The sequence below is a fragment of the Magallana gigas genome, chromosome 2, assembly GCF_963853765.1.
Source record: "Magallana gigas chromosome 2, xbMagGiga1.1, whole genome shotgun sequence".
Lineage (NCBI taxonomy): Eukaryota > Metazoa > Mollusca > Bivalvia > Ostreida > Ostreidae > Magallana > Magallana gigas.
Window position 1 is genome coordinate 52,878,051 of NC_088854.1, and position 18,238 is coordinate 52,896,288.

At 32.8% G+C, this 18,238-nt stretch overlaps 1 protein-coding gene across 5 annotated transcripts in view; it reads right to left on the bottom strand.

Annotated features, from left to right (window-relative positions):
• Positions 1-92: 92 nt before the first annotated feature.
• LOC105336522 (neurobeachin) overlaps positions 93-18,238 on the bottom strand; it is an 86,294-nt gene continuing 68,148 nt past the window's right edge. For 2 of the 5 annotated variants that reach the window (XM_066077215.1, XM_066077211.1), the window contains 19 exons: positions 14,343-14,460; positions 12,884-12,986; positions 12,214-12,329; positions 11,414-11,526; positions 11,029-11,169; positions 9,199-9,318; positions 8,860-9,012; positions 8,522-8,594; positions 8,288-8,382; positions 8,023-8,112; positions 7,741-7,782; positions 5,284-5,461; positions 4,982-5,062; positions 4,443-4,598; positions 3,535-3,702; positions 2,222-2,326; positions 1,771-1,967; positions 1,296-1,447; positions 93-1,028 (listed from right to left, as the gene is read on the bottom strand). In XM_066077215.1, the coding sequence (XP_065933287.1) occupies positions 938-1,028; positions 1,296-1,447; positions 1,771-1,967; positions 2,222-2,326; positions 3,535-3,702; positions 4,443-4,598; positions 4,982-5,062; positions 5,284-5,461; positions 7,741-7,782; positions 8,023-8,112; positions 8,288-8,382; positions 8,522-8,594; positions 8,860-9,012; positions 9,199-9,318; positions 11,029-11,169; positions 11,414-11,526; positions 12,214-12,329; positions 12,884-12,986; positions 14,343-14,460 (2,292 nt within the window). In that variant the 3' untranslated portion in view covers positions 93-937. The remainder of the gene's footprint in view (positions 1,029-1,295; positions 1,448-1,770; positions 1,968-2,221; positions 2,327-3,534; positions 3,703-4,442; positions 4,599-4,981; positions 5,063-5,283; positions 5,462-7,740; positions 7,783-8,022; positions 8,113-8,287; positions 8,383-8,521; positions 8,595-8,859; positions 9,013-9,198; positions 9,319-11,028; positions 11,170-11,413; positions 11,527-12,213; positions 12,330-12,883; positions 12,987-14,342; positions 14,461-18,238) is intronic. The other 3 variants (XM_066077212.1, XM_066077213.1, XM_066077214.1) reach the window with 3 other exon arrangements.

The following is an 18,238-nucleotide window of genomic DNA, read 5'->3' on the forward strand; positions in this document are numbered from 1 at the left end:
CTCAGTTTGTATTTTATGAACACCATTTTTAAAATAAAAAAAGATATACTGTCATAATCATGTTTACTTCTTGATAAATGAAGAAAACAGAGTCTGAGTGTAATAGTTTATTAGGCTATGGTTCTATTTATAACAACAAATCACAATTTCCCTTACAAATCCAGCATAAAATAAAGACAAGCAGCCATTGGTTAGTGACTGATACACAACCTAACACGCCATGAGGGATGAGATGATATGTATGTGCACTGTGTACAGGGCCAGATGTAGCCTGTGTCCCCCATATAGAACCCCCAGCCTACAGACATCAGAGCTACGAAGTCAGGATATATCTTAGATATGAAAAAAAAAATGGCTGGGCACTTGAAGAAAAAAAGCTATAATTTCATTAAATAAGCCATTATTTTGCATAATGATATAATTTTTTACATATGAAAAAGCTGAATAAACATTTTTGGTACATATGGGTTTCAGTTCAGAACTAAAACTTAACAAGCATCTGCAGATCTCCTTAAATAGGAGGAAATATCACACCAGCTGTCCAATGGAATGTTATTCTAGTAGACATACACTTTGAAAGCATATTCCATCTATAAATTATGTGTCATTTTTCCACTGCACTTGTGAAAAAATAGAAGTATGTTGTTCATGCTTTATAAATAAATATTTCTCTAACTATCACAGATTCCCTCCTAACTGAATATAAAAAAACCCACTCTTCTAATAAACAGCTACATGATTCCCTAATATTAAAACACATTTACGTCCGGGCTATGAAGTCAACATTGCACAGAATAAATCCACAAACAAGATATTGCATCGCAATAATTCATACAGTGACCTAAATCCAGGGGGAGGGGGAGTGTGCCCTCTGTGAGCCTCAACCCAAAGCCCCACCCCCACACACATTGGAATGTTGGAGACTAGAGAGGGAGTGTCAGTATTTCTCCTGGAACTCGTGGTGCCACTTGTTGAAGTCGATGTTAAAGACCAGCAAACACCCTGTGCCAAGTCCTGCTAGCAAGAACCTGTAAAAGATAGGTATGAAAATAAAATGGAGAAATTTGGAATCAATAAAGGACATATACATAAATACATCATTACTGTTAAGAAATGTAAGCATCATTTGGACAAAGTATGTGTAGGGGCAAGGCTTTCAGACCCCTCTTTTTATCATGGACCCGAGTTCAAATATTGTTTTTATTTTAATGACAGCAATCATGTCATTTGTACATGGTTTCCCAATGGGTCCCCTTATCCATCTATTTTCAGTACAATCTGATACTAGGACTTACTTGTGGTCGTGCGTTAAGGCTAGTGACCTGATGCTACTATCACACGGGGGGTACGTATACAGAAGAGTTAGATCATGTGACCTCCAAACTTCCACGATCCCAGAGTCCCCACCCAGCATCATGTACTGTCCGTCTCGACTCAGTATCATCGTCTACAAAACACAGCGTAACAGTATAGTGACATACCATTGCAAGGATAAGACAGATAGACATGTACCATATTCACTAAATCATAAAATTGAAATTGTCAACCATCCACTTATACAATCTGTTCATTAATACAGCAATCAAAAAGGTCATAATATTTGTAAAAAAGAAAGTAACTGAATTTGATTCGCAGATTCAATAATAATAAATCAAAATGCTGTTTTGTAAATAAATTAATTTAAACATAACAAAAATATCCCAATTCTAAGTACAGCGAGTCATGGATTGATTCTCCATAGTCTACATTTTGATGAAGTAACAGTCTTACATGTACAACATCTCTGTGATTCACGTTCTGTAGCAGACGTCCATTGATGCTGAAATTGCATATATGTCCCTGGTCAAACTTGACCAGTACGAAGCCCTCTCTGGACACAATGATAAGCTCTGGGGACAGGCAGCCTTTGGGAGGGTCCAGGGATCGCAAGAGGTCTCCATTCAGAGAGTGGACCAAGCAAGCACCGCCTGTTTAAACATCAATTTAACATCATATTCATCTATATATTTGTGATTTAATTTTTCAAGTTAACTGATTTGATATTACACAATATTTACTGAACAATTTTTTCCCAAAATAAAGTAATTCTTATGAGTAATTCATAAAATCCAATTGAGTATGCTTTGCCATGACATCACAGTTTTGAGATGTTTGTATAAAAAAATGATAGCTGAACAGTGCCATACAAACTTTTGAGGTAGATGGTGGACAGTTGCGTTACCTTTAGAGCCGCTCAGTACTAGTCCAAGTTCAGCGAGTACAGCCACACAAATGACCTCTGACTCGTGACCGGTGAGGGTGGCCTTGGGAGTGGGGTGTTCTAGACCTGTAAAATAAAACACAACCTACAGCACAAGCCATTCTGCATTCTTTCCTAATCCCTAGATAAATAGCAAATAAACAATCATAAACTGAAATGATATGTATAACGTTATAGCATAATAAATAATAGTTATACCGGTTCCCATAGAGTTTCTCAACAGGGTCAGAAATTATCATATTAAATGACAAGGTATTCATTTAGAAAAGAATAAATTTACTTCCCAATTTTTTCACACAATGGTTCTGAAATTTATTTTATATTTCATTTCACTGAAATTAAATAAGTTAAACAATACTTAATTCACTGTTTGCAAGTTACCTAATACATGTACTGTGTTTTCATAAATGTTCATGGGCATCACTTTTCGTAGATTTAAAGGATAGGTATATTCATAGAAAATGGTTATACCAGTACAAGAGTTTTAAGAAAGTGCAATCAGTGGCACATTTTATTTCATGAATCAACTCAACAGCAAAATCTAAGAAAGGACTATATATGATATGGGCCTAAAATGGCCCCTAAAATGAACATTATCATTTTACTGTAGTATTTGTTCTCTTTGTACAGATATATGTGTGATGTTTTAACATAATATTCATTTTCATGCAACTGCCAACAATTCAGAAATATGATATTGTAAAGACAACCTTTTCCCACCATTTGTGCATTTTTAGCGTAAAACAACTTGTTTTAAAGCAATTTTTCTTTCAGAAAACATAGAGCGCATCCTTGAACAAACAAAATACCGTAATTAAATCAGAGATGTATCTAGCCAAGGCTTATAAGTGACAAACAAATTTTCCTTGTTCAAGCATGTGCTCTATATTTCCCATTCATTAAAATATAAAAATGTCAATTTTTGACTGATTTTGATTGAATTATAGAAATAACGTCACTTCTGACATCATATACTGCCAGTGTGTGCAAATCAAATTAATAGGTGAAAAATATATTTTACATCAACTCTTCTAAAATATAACACAACATTTTATTGTACCAGAAACACTTTAAAAAAAGGGGAATTATGGGGGCCAAATTTAACTCATATCATATATAGTTCTTTGGTATTCAATGAATATGTATACGAACAAAATTTGCCCTTATAATTGTGTGAATGAAAATAAGCCTGCAAACACTCTAAATGTTCCATACACCAGAGGAAAAACAGTTCATGAACCAGAAATTCCACAAGATGTAGTAGATCCACTTACTTCCATTGTCGCCTATGATGGCCTGGTTCCTGGAGGTGAACATCCAGACCATGGCGGTACAGTCCTTGGACCCGGTCACAATGTAACAGTCCTGATTCAGGTTACACTCAGAGCGCGTGATACAGGTCACCACATCAAAGTGGCCATTCACCACCTGAAGGATCTTCCCTATTAAAAGAGAAGTTGAACTGACTTTAGAAAGTGAAAAAAAACCACACAAAATCTGAAGCTCTATTTAGTAACACTTATTCAGCCAATAAAATTCCTAAGTACAGTAAAACTCTTTTAAGTACATAGAGCAAAATTTTGGATATGGAAAAGTTTTTTGGTGTCCCAGGCAAAACTCTTAAACAAATTCTTGTAAAATTTTACAATTAAAATGAACTCAGTTATCATGAAATTACAGATATAACAAACTGATTTTGAGCCCTAAAGAGGCAAAAAGAACTATCAAAATTTACATCTTTTGTAACAAATTAAATTGTTAAAAGGTAGAAATAGCATCTTACCAAATTGTCAAAATGAATTTATTACTAGTATCACAAATATTTTTCAAGTCTCAGTCCAATTATTTTAGGTTACCTGGTATCTAAAAATTATTTTTATTTGATGCCTAAATACATTTAGTGGTCATGTGGAAGAAAACATGTAAATAACGAATCTGCTATGCTAATTATTATGAATGCTAATTATTATGAATTTGTGATATAGTTATAATGATACAGTTATAACTTTGCTATATCCAATTATGGATATAGCAAAGTAAATCCAATGGTCTCTAGGAATTTGTTATAACCAAGTTTTATTGTTGTGTATATCTGATCATTTTACTAAGAAGTTTCTAGCCCAGTAATAATCGTTTGATGACACATATACTACTAGACCTCTGGGTCTTTTCATATACTAACCAGACTCGGAACTGAATATTCTGAAACTCTTGTCCCAGAATCCACAGGCAAAGATGAAGCGGTTGTCTGCTGAAGTGACAAAGCTCTGGTGGGTAGGTTTTATTCTCTCATCAAAGTTGTCCCCTAGGGATCTTCTCTGAAGGCCAGTGTTGGTTACTACATGTAGTTATAAAAATCAATCCCATTAATAACTGAAACATTACTGTAAACTCTCATTGCCTTTTGGTGTTCAAATTTGCTTTTTGGTAAAAATATTTGTGCTTAGATTGAACAAAATAATGACCATTAAAGATACTTAGTTAAAAGTACTAGTATACTGATCAAATGTATAGATTACAACAAGAAGATTCACTTTTTTTTTAAAAATGCTGATGAAAAAAATAGAATTAAAGTGTCATTCAAAAGTCATACATGCTTTTAAAATCAGAATATAAAGAATAGAACTAAAACTGGTTATCCAATGTTTAAATCAATCACTGAATAATGCCTGATATCTCTGTATTTCAGATGATTGACACAACTGCAGCTGTGTTCCTTACCTAACAACTGGTCCATAGCCAGTGGTAGGTTTATCTGTGGATCTGGTTTGTCAGAAGAGAAACTTGTGGGAGGCCCTTGTTCTGTAACATTCCATTTCATCAGAAAGCTGTTATATTTAATTCAATGCAAAAACACATACAATGCACAGCAGATGAAATTCATGCGATTTAGAAGAAAATACAAATCAAGATGAAGAAACATGCTTTAATTAAGTTCAACAGCCAAACCATATCAGAATCTGGTTACCCTGGAGAGCACAGGTCAATGACCTTGATTAAATAGGTCAAGGACAGTGACTTACGTTGGTATGTGGTGTTCCATTTGTTGACAGCAAAGTTGTGGTTACATGTGATGGTTGTGACCGCGGGGTTGGGAACGGCAGGGTGGGTGTTGGCGGCGATGTGAATGACCGGGGAGTTGGACAGGAACTTCATGATCATACACACATCATCCTGGACTGTCGAAAACATCATCGGAGTCTGCAATGCAATTCCTTCATGACAGTGAAGCTGTTTTATTACAATAAAATTTTCAGTTCAGATAAAAAGTTAAGACTACTAATTGATAAATTTAATCATGTGCATGCTTGAACAGTCTCTATGATATGGATTTCAGTTGTGTTACTTCAGGTGATGTTTTTTTCAGTGGAATTTTTGCTTATCAATGCTTTTATGTGAAGAAAACTCCAGTCATGTGGCATGTAAAGGCTTCATTTTTATCTATCACATGTATTTACTCATCATATTCTGCAAACAAAACATCTGCAATTTGGATGACATTCATTCATCTTAATATTCACCCATACATGTAATTGGTTCATGTATGTGCAAATATTCAAACTGTAGCATAGGTTCTTCAGATATGATATCTGAGAAAAACACTTCCACAACCAAATTTAATAAATACAATTTCTTCAATTTTGTATCAAACATGATTTGTCATTGTGACTTAAATAATAAATTGAACAACAATTTTTAAAATTTCATTCTTCAATTAAAAATGGTAATGTTAACAATGCTTAGGAAATTTTAATGGTCAGCCAAAATTTGAAAATCAGTTGTATTAAGCAAGATTCACTGTTACACAGCTTAATTTTTACATAAGTATTGTGAGCAGTGTATCTCATTTATATATAGACAACTGCCTCTCAAATTTTGGTTCACTATTAGAAATACCTTAAATAGGTAAACATTGTAAACAAGAAAATTGGAAAACCAATTTTTTTAAATGAATTTGAAAAAGGACTATATATGATAAGGGCCTAAAATGGCCCCCTAAAATGAACATCATCATTTTAATACCATTCTTTGTTTTCTTAGTACAGATATGTACATATGTATGTGATGTGTTTACATAATATTCATTTTGGTTCAAGTGCTCACAATTTAGAAATATGACATTGTAAAGACAACCTTTTCCCGCCATTTTTGCATTTTTAGCGTAAAACAGCTTGTTTTCAAGCAGTTTTTCCTTCCGAAAACATAGAGCGCATTCTTGAACAAATTAAATATTTTAATCAGAGATGTATCTAGCCAAGACTAATAAGTGACAAAAAAATTGTCCTTGTTCAAGCATGCGCTCTATATTTCCCATTCGTAAATAGATAAGAAAAATGTCAATTTTGGGCTGATTTTGATTGAATTATAGAAATGGCGTCACTTCTGACGCCATATACTGCCAGTGAGTGCAAATAAATCAAATAAATCGATGAAAATTATATTTTATATCAACTCTTCTAAAAAATTAGTTAACATTTTATTGTACCCGAAACACTTAAAAAATGGCGAATTATGGGGGCCAAATTTAACTCTTATCATATATAGTTCTTTCAGCTCAAATCATGACCAAGCTCCATTAAAAGCCAATACGTGAAATTATAGTGTGTATAAAGCAGTAAAATTTTATTCAACATATTCAACTGATAACAAAAATAATGAGGAATTTAAAACAAATTGACTTAACATATGATTATTGATAAGTTTAGTGCATGTATTTGCTAGTATATGAATAATTCATGGCAATGATAAATATATTTCCCGACACCAAATGTAAAATGACTGTATCAAAAACACAGCCCTCATTTACAAAAGCGAGTACCATACATGTATACATGAAAATCTTTCACACCATCACCCTTAGCAAAATTTAATCAAAACCATGAAGTTGTCCTACAAAATCATGCGGTTTAAGATAAAGATTACGAATTTTCAAAACACCTTGTGAAGATATACAGGTAAAAGATGTTCTAGGAAATCTACAGAGATTAACAAAACTAAAATTGGGTAAATTTCATTTTAATTTGCTTCTAACGATAAAAATGTTTTTGAATGTACAATTTTATTAGCTAAATATCTTATTTTATAAATCCTCTTATGTATAAGGTGTTATCTATGTCAATATGACTCTTTTAAGAGAAATAGAAACGGTTTACAAAATGGGTAGCTCCTTAAAATCTTGAAAAAAACTCTTGCTTTACAGGCTTCAAATAATCATATGAAGTGGTGAAAACTAGATTCTTTTGTATGTCTTAACATAAAATATGACAGCATTAGTAGATAGGCTCCTCTTTACTTAGTCGTATGAAATTTAAATTATATCGGCATTTGTAAATGTTACATTTAATTCCTTCACTGATGTAGAATACTTTTAGGTTAGATAATCTTGATGCAAAGTCAAAAAATATTGTCAAAATATACTGTTGTTACTACCACCAGCATTTATCAATATTATAAACTACATTATATATCATAAGGTTAACCTTTCTCCCTCTGAGTTTATTCTCCTGATATCGCTCAGACATCTGAAAATTTAGCACATTAGTAGTTAAACCCAACAATCAGGTATCAACACAGTCACAGCATCAGCTTCTGATTATATAACAATGATGATGAAAAGCTTGTACCAACAAATCACACGTAATTCACTTTGCAAGTGCAGCAATTTATCACAGAGGCAGTATCATGTATTATGCAGTCAGTACATGTATTAGAAAACAAGGACAATTGGTCAGTCTCACAATGAGGGTGTCCCTCAGACTTACCAAGTGCATCAGAGAACTGCGGGGAGGGTGGGGCTCAGCCAGGAGCTGGGTGGGGGTCTGTCCAAAACTCTTAATCTGGTTCTCTATGGCCTGTCAGTTAATAAAATGCACATTATAAAACTGTTTTGTTTCTATTCACATGTAACTACAGAAATGCTTGTGTCACTTCTAATATATAAATGATAATTTAAGTAAAATAAGGTGTGTATTTGTCATTTCTTGACCCTGTGTTCATTTATTAATGCATGGCTTCTATGTACATTACCTCTTTCATGACTAGGTCAGTCATACTCTCCAGATTCACACTGCCCTCGTAGGTCAGGTAATAGAAGACATTGGTGGACCTCACTGCTTCTGGACCTACAAAATATACCCTCACTCTATTTAGATACTACAGCTACCTCTCAACTACAAAAGCTGAGATTGAACTAAACAAAATTGTATATTTACTTTATCTTTTGGTGACAAACAATAAGCTTATCGAAGAGTTTCAGCCTACCTCTTTGTTTGTAGCCAAATATCAGATCAATCCAATGATGAAGTTGACAAGACACAAATTCAGATTCTAAGGCCTGGAAAAAAACCCACGAGTTTTAAATCCAAATAATAAAGTTTTAAAACACATTCAGAGAAAAAGACTACAATATTAATATGTTAACACAAGTATAATTACCAGCATGATTTAAACCCTAAAATTCAAGAATAATACTACTTCAATTTTTCTTGAATTCGTGTACAACTAATGTAGTGGACTATTGAAATTAGTAGAGCTCTTGCCCAGCTGAACTTTTTTCTTGATTTTTTCTGCAAAGACTGTAAAATGAAAGGATGCTTAACCATTCTGTTTATTCGGACAAAATCATCAGGGTTCTTGGCCCATGGTGGCATCTCCACATCACCAACTTCTCCGCCATCTTCTTGCTTTCCAAACTTGTATCTATTTTGATTGATGAACATTTCTGGGAGAAAGTAGAACTCGGGGATCAACTCCTGCAAGATAAGATAGAACCAAGAGTTATTCTTCTTGTGGTGTCCAACGGATTTGTTAACTGTTTTCGAGATATCAGTCTTCTCCCTTTGCTGTTTCCTTTTTGACAAACCACAGACTTGTCAATATATTTAACAGATTTAGAGTAGTTTAGAGCTTTAACAACGCTTTTTAGAGATATAAACTACCTTCACATCAGAAGTGTCTCTCTGACAATTCTTCCAAGACTGAGCTATAGAGCTGAAGGTTCTGTTGGCGTGGTCGAATTTGCCACCTTGAAGGTTCAAAAACATTGTAGAAAATGGCTCCTGCAAAAAAAAAATATGCAATAAATTGTAAATAAAGGTAATTAAAAAACTAAGCGTCATAATCAGTCTTTCCTCTGTATTTTGGACTTAATTATAAATCATGTCAATACATAAGAAAATCAACAATTACATTAATTTAAAGTTTGCTGTTTATTTCTTTGCATAAAATTGTCAGAAAAACTTAGGTTTGTTAAAAATATGATGATTCTTTGATTAACAGTCAAACAGGGTTCACTGAGCCCAACATCATTACTTTTTCAACAATTTTTAATCTCTTTACAGGTCCTTTCATGTTAACCTAAAATTAAGGATATGTAACAAAAGAAATCTAATAAATTCATATAAAAAGTAAATACATATTTTAGCTTTTAGAATGAAAATTTTTTTGGCATAAAATAAAGAATAAAACAAGCACAAAGAATTCATTCATTCATAAAGCAAGTACCAGGTATTAGGAAAATCATAATTTTTCTTGGGTTTTTTTCTCCCTCTTTATTTCTGCTTATAAAGTAACACATTTTCAGAGTTAAAGTACATATGTACCATAGAACAAAATTCAGGCACTTAACATGCAAATATAGTCCTTTTTCTGAAATTTTTTTACCATAAGTATGTATTTTCATGAACATTTTTAATGACTATGTCACAATTTAAGCACTTTTATTCATTTGTACGAACCTCTGTCAGAAAGTTTTCATTTCTATAGCATATCAGAAGCACGACAAAGCCATTAGACATCAGAAATAACAAACTGAGAAGTACCTCTTTTATATTCTGTTTCATAATGTGCACTTTATTTTACAAAAACTTTCTAATAAACCTATCTTAGTAGAGTATTGTATATATATCTTGGGTATCAAAATTCATAGGTAATGACTCCTGTAAGATTTAATCACTAACAAGGTATATTGAGTATATAAAATCTTTTCTCAATTCAATTCAATTCTTTATTCACTCAAGACCAGTTCACTGGTATTTGAGGTTCAAAATCAGTATATACAAATGTACACAAACACAGTCAAGGATCACATGTACAGTAGGAGTAATAATGACAAAAAGAGGTTAAAATTACAATTCAATAGGTTGTTAAAGTTGATTTCTGGAAGAACATACTTTGAAAATTTTCTTAATAAATATTGACAAGTTTTTCAGTTTTTCTTCATTAAAATATTTCTCAAAACAAATTTCTCACTATTAAATACAAAGTGTAGAAAAACACTTTCGATTATTTCAAAAACAAGCCATAAATAACAATATTTTAGAAGAAAACTTTTTCTTTCATTTGTTTTTCCTTTATTTTTTTCAGGATGTCTCTTTTCATTGGTCTTCATACAAGTGTTGTACATAAAAGTTATGACACCCGGTAATTACCATCAAAGATGATCTCCAAGGTCTTTAGAATTAGTTTTACAACCAGTAAGAGCTAGTAAATAGCCAACTTAAAACTCATATAAGCCAATTCAAAGCCAACTTAAACCATATAAGCCAATTTTAAGCCAACTTACCACTCTTATGCGCCAGTTCAGAGTTGACTTACCACTCTCATGAACCAGTTCAAGTGACTAACCATTCTTACAAACGAGTTCAGGTGACTTAATACTCTTATGAGCCAGTTCAGTTTAAAGTTGACTTTATTAATACCACTTTTATGAACCAGTTTAGAGGTGAATTTCCACTCTGATGAGCCAGTTCAGTTCTGAGTTGACTTACCACTCTTATGAGCCAGTTCAGAGTAAAAGCTGCCGTTGAATAATGAGTGCCATAATGGAATGGTGGGATTTGATCATGCTCCCATGAGTTATAACGCTCCTGAAAAAATTCTCTTCTTGTGGGGTTCAGAGCACCTATAGGCTGGAACAGAATTAACCAAAAAATGTGTCAGAAATCCAGAGTTTATCATTGATTTCCTGAGCAATCAATTCAATTTGATTTTGTAATAACAATCAATTTCTGCTGCCAGCAATAAATGTATATTCTATTTATTCCTCTTACATTCACCAGTTAGTTCTCAACATTGTGATCTTTAATGAAACCTCACAAGTTTCCTCTATATTTCTTTGATGGCAAAGGATAGAGCCTACAAAACTTGACTTACTTTTGACAGATCTCTAAAATTGCTTGGTTGTTTAAGGTCTAACTCATCCGTATCATAGTTGACGATCACCCAGGGATACACTGGGTACTGATTTAAATCATTATATGTACGACCTGCAATGGAAGATACCACTACTTATTTATCCCTTCCCAAGTAAAGTCAAGTCGTGACACATTAAGTAAAATGTCTCAGAAACTTTTCGTCATAAAAATTTTCACAGAAAAAGATAGGTTAATAAGTCTAAAACCCTGAAAAACATTTTGTGCACAATAAATGTAGTTTTTTTTTGTGTAGGTGAAACTGTAGCTCTATCATCAGTCAGCCAAAATTGCCCGTAGAGCTTCAGTTCTGTAACTAGGACTGATGCAAACATGTTTATACAGATAAAATTATCAAAATGTGGATTTAAGGTTTATCATTTCAAACAAAATATTTAAAATTATGGACATCTTTTGATTCAAATGTTGTGCTCAAATTTAGATATGTAAATTGCTTAAAACAAAGCTCTTTCAATTTGGTAGGAAAGTATCACATTTGTTATTCTATCAATTTTTGAAGACGAAAGATTCATTCCCAAATTCATTAGTTTGGTGAAATTCACATTCACTCCAATACATCAGAAAAATACAGAGAGAAATGGCATCAAGTAGTTTTAAAAACTGCTTGATAAACTTGATATTTCAAAGAGCTACTAAAATGTCTGTATCATGGATTGATACAGTTTACTTTCTGTATTTAATAATCAAATAGAGAAAAAATTCAGTTGTTGAAATATGATGTCATTTGCAATCAGACAGGACCTGCTATGGTGTTGAGGTACATCAGATAGTCAAAGTTGGAGATTTCCCTCCTCTGCCATTTCTGGGTCATGCCAGACAGTCTGAACAGTTGTTTTCCTGATGCCATTGACATTCTCCTGCAATTGTAGGGAAAATTGTGAGCTCGAGTTTCTTCCATTACTAAATGCAAAGGCACATGACAATATGTGTTCCTCTCATAACAAAATATAAACCCCCTACCCAATAATACTGTATTATAAGGCAGTCGGTATATTTTTTTACTATAGGAAACATACATAACATCAGATGCATGTGACTTAATCATAGGAATTGCTACCATGTAATATTACTTGATTTTGTCAGCATTTTATTCACATGTTATTATCCAATCCCAAGTGTCACACACAAGGGGCAAATAAAGCTAGATATATTAAAAATGGTTAACAGTTGATGGTACATGTACAAATTGTATTTAAAAGTTGACTTCAGACAAATATACCATTTCTCAATGCCAGTGGATCAAAATAACAGAGGGCAAATTTAACTATTGTAGATACACTATTAATCTAACATAACATTTTCATCTGAAGTGAATTTTCATGTCTGTCAAATGAAATGTAAAATGTTGTCTAGCATGAGAAAACCACATTTAATTTTAGCACAAACCAATGGTTGGCTTGAAAATTTTTACCTAGATTGCGTCAAGCCATACTTGACTCCCACTCCGACTCGCGGCAGCGCATTGACAACTCGTTTGACCGTGGCATGATCAGGAAAGGCAAACATAACAGCAGCTGAAATAAAAAATTGTTAAAAGTTCTGTCACACATAGTATTGTTGGCAATTCTATCTTTCTTTCTGTAAGGACAAACCTGCAGTGTTCATTTTTTGGTTTTAAATTTGTGTTTAATAGAACTCATATGTAATTCTGGTCATTCATCAATATCATTCATTGTACAAGACTACAGCATTATTTTATTACACGGAAATGTTGGATATATTGTGAACTTGTTGAATATTACAGTATCTTGCAACATTTTAATGCAGGCATAATGAAAGGCAAAATCCGCAAGGGTGTCCTTGGAAAACCTTAATAACAATCTACTTTTCAATTCTAAAAACTTATAATAAGTGTAAGTTTTGTGTTTTTATCAATTACGTCAATAGGACAAAAGCAAAGTGAACTTTTAAAGTGTTCTGAATCTGTAAGTGCACCAATCTGACGGCTGTTTGACCTTGCAGGTCCTTTAACTAACCCGTTCTTCTTTAATTTCATAAAAAATAATTTTCTCTTCTGGCGACAACTAGCTTTAAGGCTTGTACCTTTGCAATTCATGCAGCATATTTGAATTTCATTTGCATACCACTGCCATAACTACAGTAATTTACGCCTAATGTCATCATTTTCTCTGGCGAACGTTGACTTTTCATAAAATCGGTTACTTGTTCCATATGACATACCAAAAACACTACCAGACATTTAGCATACACTCTGCAATTAAAATTTCTGAAGTAAACAGAAGATCAAAGAACCTCGGAGAACTGGGACGTCGACAAGAATAAGTTACGATTTGATTGACAGAAGTATTATGAATCGTTGACGTGGAACCACATCTCGCGGACTTCCACCACCGCCTGATGTCTCGTATCACGCGCATTACCGCTAGGCTAATTGTTGTCCGATAGAAATATCCTTATCAAAAGTGCTTAACAATTAGCGCCGTAAGCATGGGCAAATTAATATTTACCGTTGGAGAAAAATATGGATTGGGTGGAGGATTGGAAGGCAACATAAAACCCTTTTTTAATTTATATGTAGATCTGATTTCTGAACAAATTAACACATTATATGGTATCATATATGGGGAAATATTCATCCCCGTCTTATTTTTGCCCCTTTTGCCCTCATTGTCAGTGGGGAAATTTAAGTCTTGGTGAATTCCAATGTCTTAAATTATCTATCTTTTAACACAACACTGCCTGGGCAAATATAAGATTGAGCAAAATGGTTTGCAAGTGTAAAAGAGTGAAAATAAAACAGGGCGATAAATAACTCTCTATACAGTACATTGTAGACAACCAGTGGTTTTGATTTGCCCACAACTAACCTTTATGTAACATTTTCCTGTTTTTCATTTTACCATACTTACTTCTGTTAGCCATAAAGATTTCAATTGCAACATTTTGCAGGAGATATAAGCGGGAGAAAATTGCCCGAATTTCATTGAAGTGCCATTTTCCATGAATATGTTCCACATAGGCCAACACCTAAACAAAAGAAAAGTCTCCATTAGATCTGAGCCTCAACGTCGCATAAATAATTACTATGCAAAGAGTGAAGGATTTTGTAATTTTATTAACATAATTCGCAACATAAATTATTCAAATCGTGACTCAAAAGTGACTTTTATCATATCTTTAGCATTTTAAGTAAGAATTTATGTCTGCAAGAGTATATATGCATGAAATTTGAATATAAATGTAGAACAGGAAATTATTGTAAAGTACACAAAAGATGTTAATTATAGCTACATTTGGTCCATTATACACCCGTGAATAAAGATAATAGGAGGCCTCTGTTTGTCTGATCTTCACTGAGGTTTACTCTCTCACTGTGGATCAATCAAACAAGCCCACATAAATGGTTTGTACAAGACATTAAACACATTTCATACAGCAATATAACAATCTGGAAACAAAACACACTCATTAATTAAAAGATGCAACAAATCATTATCAATATCAACATTTCTTAATGAATTCAATCCGTAACTTTTTGTTAAAGTTGGAAGTTTTGAATACAGGAAGGAATCTTTTTCATTTAAATTTGAAATAATCAATCTCCATACATTACTCTGTCAGAAGTTGGTGGCCAAGCTCATCTGAAAATAGAAGAAGATCAAAGGTGTGAGTATAGAGATGTCAGCAATCCATTCATCTTACAGAATACAGAAGTTGTGTAAATCTACAAGACAAGGTAACCTCTATTATCATACATGTCTACATACAATCTTTCTTCAGGGTGTACATAATTTATGTACATTTATTAACCTTTTAACACTTATATCCTTTTAAGTTACATACTGCCTAATATTCTTCATTTTAATAGAAGCATATTCCCCCAATTCTATAAATGCACAACCAAAAGAAGTAAAAGAAGTGAAATTTCATCCATCACTGGAAAAGGCTACAAATCAAATTACAATCACACCATCTGAGTAGCAGGCCCTCTAATGAGATCAGTTTCACATGAGTTGGATTCACTTAGGAATAACAGAGCACTGATTAACTCTCAGCCCCTAATTGTCCTTCAATGACTTCGGTGATCAAGTCATGAGAGACCAACACTGCGCCACTTAATCAAATAATACCTGAATAATGTAATAGCTGCATGATTTGGTTCTGGACATCTCCAGTGGAATTAATGGATGAGGAACAAGGTCTAATGGCTGCCCTCATCAGGATGAAGTGGCTGTGTGCTCTAATCAAATATTTAGGTTTGTGCAGGAGAGGGAGGCAGTGTGACATGCTATGTGGTTTCAGGCTCGGATTCAGGACAGCCTCTTCAAAATCAGACATGCCGAAGCCTTCAACCAGGTCTAAAAAAAATAAATGAAATACCGGTATTAACAACATAAGTAACAAATGAGATGACAAAAAAATCAAACATTTTTATTTCTGCTCCTATCATCTCTCAATGTCTTAAATTTGCACCAATATCATTTATCAAGGAATTCAATTACAAGACCCTGTGTACAAGACAACAGTAATTACCATATCAATCACCAGGCCTACACTATGTTAACAATGAAATACCTCCACACCAAACACCTTTGATATTGCAAATTATTAGAAGTTTCACTTCCACATGCAAAAACCAAAAGGCATTTGGCTCTTAAATGGGATTTAACACATCATTAGTAATTGTCATTCTAGGATTTCACTTAAAAATCAAATCTCTCTACCATGTCTTATCGAGCCTGAGTGTCCCTTGCCAGTTTAAGTTCCTGACAAAGCAACACAAAAGCCTTCCTTCATTACATGCAGAGAGCAAATAAACAAAGAAACCGAATCCCAGAGCTGTGGAAGCTCCCTGAAGAATGCCATGAAAATGGCACCAAATTTGCACCTTTACAACAAGCAAGAGGAAAATAAATTCTTCTGCCTCCGAAACTGCAGACATAAAAATCAATAGCACCGACTCAGGAGAATCATAACTCAAGACAGAATCTAATTATCTCACTCCAAAATGCCAGTACCAAGCAGAAAGTCCCAAGTCTTAACAAGATTTGACACCCAACTATGAAAGGCACAAAACACCTCTTTTCCTAGCTTTTAGATAGAAAATGGATGTAACTAAATTACTCTTTATTTTGAAATGGCAGAAAATGGTTTTTACTGTTTGTAAAATACAAAAGCTTAGAACAACTCAAAAATGATAGTGATCAATCAAATTTGGTTTTTATTCTTTCAGATATGCAGATATTTTCAGACATTTCAAGATTCCATAAACTAAAAGAACACAATAATAATAGAAATTCTACCTAATAGTGATCAGAAGTTATTTAAAAAACCTCACAGTTTCACTTTACTAGCAAGTCCTCACTATGATTTGTTTTAACCAAAAAGTTATCTAAAAATCTTTATTTTATAAAATACCGGTAAGCACTTTTCCCTCCAATTAAACTTTTTCAATCTTCAATAAGAAAAATCGAGTTTCTCTTTTATTACTTTTTTTAAATGAAGGAAAAATTATAAATTACAAAGCGCACTTAGTCATAAATGATTAACAATAATGGTTTACTGTTCATTTATGTTAATAACAAATATGAATAGTGTAAGCATTAATTCATATTGCAATGTGTAAAGGAAGCAAAAAGTTTCCTCTTTCCTTAACTAGTAGCATTAGACAATTAAGTTACTTCCTTTAATTCAAAACCAATTGAAAATCCTCTTTCCTTTTAGTTTTAATCAGAAAGAAAAATAAGCTACACATAAATAAATAATTCTTTTCTTAAAATCATTATTGTCGTAACAAATAATATTACATTATTATGGAAAAAATGTGTACCGGTATTTTTTTTATCCTCCTCTATTATTTAAAATATTATTAACTCAGTCATATTTTAAAAGGATCAGCATTAAGTTCACATTAATTCATTTATTATTGAGCCAGACAGTAAATAGACCTTTTGAAATAAAATATTTATTATTAAATGATATTACAAGCTCATCTCTACCCAAAAACCATAAGCAGAAAACATTCAGTGTATAGTTGCTCTGTAAATAAATTTTTGGGTTTTTTTTTCATTTGCAATCCCAACATATAACCTAAAACATAATTATTCAAAAATTATTAACAAGAAGAATTTTATGTTGAACTAATTACCCCATTGAATACAACTTTTAAATTTATCACACATGCTCATATCCAATGAACCTAACTCTGATAAAAAAGTTTAAACCCAAAGTGCATCTAGGCAAAGTTTTAATTAATAAATATGATTTATACAACTTAAAAGTATTTGATTTCATTGAAATTTGAAATGAAATTATCATCAGAATAAAAATTGTTGAGCCCTTGTAACAACAATCATAATGACCTTATCTGAATATATGGATGCTGTAGATATATACCCTTACATATTTTGAATTTTTTATATCTATAATGAATATAATAATGAACATATCTTTAATTAATTACATTTTTTATAAATCTTTAGCATTTTCTATATAGCGATATGTTGTGTGACTATACCGCCAGTACAGGAAAAATCACAGCATGAGCAATTTGACGTTATCTCCAAGTGCAGTGCAACGGTAAAGTCGACTGAAAAAAAAAGTTTTATCCTAAATCAAAAATGTATTGGATCTGAATTCGTTCATCCTGACATCTCTAAGAATAACTGACAACTGCAAATGACCGAAGGGGTGCACATGTCGAAGATATCAACATTATTGTGCACCCAAGAAAAGCTTGCCAATTTCACACTACTAATGGTAAATAATATAGAGAATATAAATCAAGAAAAATTGCATAAGTTTA